We start from the raw sequence: 3158 nt of genomic DNA on the forward strand, positions 1-3158 counted from the left end.
CCCGGCGGCCGTGGAGGATGCGGAGGAAGAAGAGGGCTCCCCCCGGGAGGAGGGTGCGGTGGGAGCGGGGATCCTCGCGGTCCGTCTCCACTCGCTCCCCATCTTTGTACCACTCCACGGCGGGGGGCGGGCGCCCCTCGGCCTTGCAAGTCAGTGTGGCCGCCTCGCCCTTGGGGACCAGCAGATCCACAGGGTGCTCCACGATGCGGGGGGCCATGTCCTCCAGCTCAGGGAGGGATCCTGGGGGAGAAATGGGGGGATGAGGTTTGGGGGTGCCGAGCAGCCTCTGTCAGCTTGCATGGTGCTTTGCTGGTGCCTTGGCATGGTGAGCAGGAGGTGAGATGAGGTGTGGCCAGGTCTCAGCCCAATTAGGTGAGATGAAGTGTGCCAGGTCTCAGCCCAGTGAAGGTGAGATGAAGTGCATCCACATCTCAGACCAGTGTTTCCCCACCCAGGAAATTAGATGACCAGGAGGTGAGATGAAGTGTGACCAGGTCTCAGCCTGGTGTAGGTGAGATGAGCTGTGGCCAGGTCTCAGCCCAATTAGGTGAGATGAAGTGTGGCCAGGTCTCAGCCCAGTGTAGGTGAGATGAAGTGTGCCCATGTCTCGGCTCAATTAAGTGAGATGAGCTGTGGCCAGGTCTCAGCCCAGTACAGGTAAGATGAACTGTGGCCAGGTCTCAACCCAATTAGGTGAGATGAAGTGCAGCCAGGTCTCAGACCAGTGTTTCCCCACACCAGGAAATTAGACCAGGAGGTGAGATGAAGTGTGCCCAGGTCTCAGCCTGGTGTAGATGAGGTGAGTTATGGCCAGGTTTCAATACAGTGTAGGTGAGATGAAGTGTGGCCAGGTCTCAGCCCAGTGAAGGTGAGATGAAGTGCATCCAGGTCTCAGACCAGTGTTTCCCTACCCAGGAAATGAGATGACCAGGAGGTGAGACGAAGTGTGGCCAGGTCTCAGCCCAATTAGGTGAGTTGAGCTGTGGCCAGGTCTCAACTCAGCATAGGTGCTGGTGGGCTGGGAGCAGGACTGGGAAGGACCCAGACCTCCACCTCACAGGAATGGGGACAGGGTGACAAAGCAGCACCACTTCCAGTAACGCCTCTTTTCTGCCCAGTTTTCAACTGGTCATTCTTGGTCAAATAGGCTAAATGGGTTTGGGGCTAAATATTGGGTCCGTGGAGCTGCTCAAGCAAAATTTCCCCTGTTAGGGCATGGGAATTAATGAATGTTCATTAATGCTGGGATAATTAATGCTCATTAATGCTGGACTCTGTCCGGCTGGCATGGCCCACCCATGTCCCCAGTGTCCCCCATGGCTGGCGCTGCAGTTCAGGCTGCAGGCGCTGCTTGTCACTGCATGTCACTGCGCGCCACTGCTGTCGTGTCACACGCCAACGCAAGCCCAGACACGTGTGTGCACGTACATGCATGCAGCTTGCACACATGTGTGCATGCACACGCATGAACATCTGTGCATGCATCAACACGCATTTGCACAAGTGTGTGCGTGCACTCTCAGACACGTGCACGTGTAGGTGCACGCACACACGTGTGCATTCATGCAAGGACGTGCATTCACGCATGCACTTCTGCAGATGCATATGTGTGCACTCAAGGATGTGCTTGCACGCACACACGCATACGTGTGTGCTCATGCAGGGGCACACATGCACTCACAGGCACACATGTGTGCACAGATGCATGCACTTGCACACACAGGTGCATGCACGTATGTGTGCACTCACGCAGGTGCATGCATGCAGCTACACGTATACACATGTACATACATGTAGCAGCACGCACACACGTGTATCTGCACAGGAGCGCACATGCATGCGCAGCCGTGCATTTGCACACACATTTGCTCATACACACATGCACATCCATGCACAACCCTGGGCATCCCCACCTGCCCACGCATTCACACACGTGCACACGCATGCGTGCAGCTACACAGCACACACGCGTGTGTCCCCTTTGCACACACACACACACGTGCACACACACTGCTGCTCTGGCTCCTGGGGGAGCACAGGCTGCGATTTGGGGCACCCTGGGTGAGCGGAAAGGGTTGCCATGGGGACGGGATGCAGCTGCCATGGGGACAGAGGGGGGATGCTGCGGGGTACTGGGGACCCTGTGGGGCAGTGGCGTGGGGGGGCGCAGCGGGGGCCGAGGGGGCCGCAGCTGGGCCCAGTGGCTAATTGGGACAAGTGGGGGGTCAGGCCAGGCCCCCTCCTGTGTTGGGGTGGGGGATCCCGCAGGGGTTTGGGGACACCCCCCCTCAATCGGCCACCCAGAGCCGACGGGAGGAGAGAGTTCAGACTAAAAAAAGAGTGGGAAAGCTTCAGTCTTAAAAACTGGGGACATGGAGATGGTTTGAGGGAACAGGGCTGGTTTTGGGACATGGGGATGGTCTGGGGACATGGTTTGGGGACATGAGGATGGTTTGAGGACATGGGGCTGGCTTGGGGACACAGGAATGATCTGGGGACACAGGACTGGTTGGGGGACATGGGGTCTCTCCTGGCTCATGGTCTGTGGGTTGGTTTGGGGACACTGCACTGGTTCCAGTTCGAGGTCTGGGGATCAGCCTGGGGACACGGGATAATTTGGGGACATAAAGTCAGGCCCAGATCACAGTCTGGGCAGGTTGGTGTGGGGACAGGGAGTTGCACCCAGCTTGGGATCTGGGGACATGGGACTGGTTTGGGGACAAGGGATCAGTTCTGGTTTGGTGTCTAGGGGCTGGTTTAGGGACACAGGGTCACTCCCAACCAGGGGACACTGTGCTGGTCCCAGTTTAGGGCCGTGGGGACTGTCTGGGGACACGGCATCGCTCCTGGTTCGTGGCCCAGGGACATGGAGCCAGTCTCAAAGTGGGGACACGGGGTTGACCTGAGGACACCGCATTGCTCCCAGTTTGGCGACACAGGACAGGTCCCGGCTTGAGGACTCAGAGCCGATCCGGGGGCGGGGGGAGTCCCAGCTTGGGGCAGGGGGGAGATGGAGACCGTTTCCAGCATCTCCGCTGGACTGGGACTGGACTGGGGACCCTGGGACACGGGGACACCGGGACATGAGGACACGGGGACACGGGGACATCGGGACACGGGGACAGCCACGTACCGTTGCTGGGGGGGAAGCCGGGGAG

The 3158-nt window shown here is 58.8% G+C and overlaps 1 protein-coding gene across 1 annotated transcript in view; it reads right to left on the reverse strand.

Moving 5' to 3' along the window:
* LOC104548818 (roundabout homolog 2-like) overlaps window positions 1-1318 on the reverse strand; it is a gene marked incomplete at its 3' end in the record, with an annotated part of 3258 nt that extends 1940 nt beyond the window's left edge. Inside the window, exons 1-2 of the mRNA XM_010194938.1 lie at window positions 1297-1318; window positions 1-240 (exon numbers count right to left, since the gene is read on the reverse strand). The exon at window positions 1-240 is cut by the window's left edge and continues 18 nt beyond it. Of these exons, the coding sequence (XP_010193240.1) occupies window positions 1-240; window positions 1297-1318 (262 nt within the window). The remainder of the gene's footprint in view (window positions 241-1296) is intronic.
* Window positions 1319-3158: the final 1840 nt, after the last annotated feature.

The sequence above is a fragment of the Mesitornis unicolor genome, unplaced genomic scaffold (genome assembly GCF_000695765.1).
Source record: "Mesitornis unicolor isolate BGI_N332 unplaced genomic scaffold, ASM69576v1 scaffold35051, whole genome shotgun sequence".
In the NCBI taxonomy this organism is placed as follows: Eukaryota; Metazoa; Chordata; class Aves; order Mesitornithiformes; family Mesitornithidae; genus Mesitornis; species Mesitornis unicolor.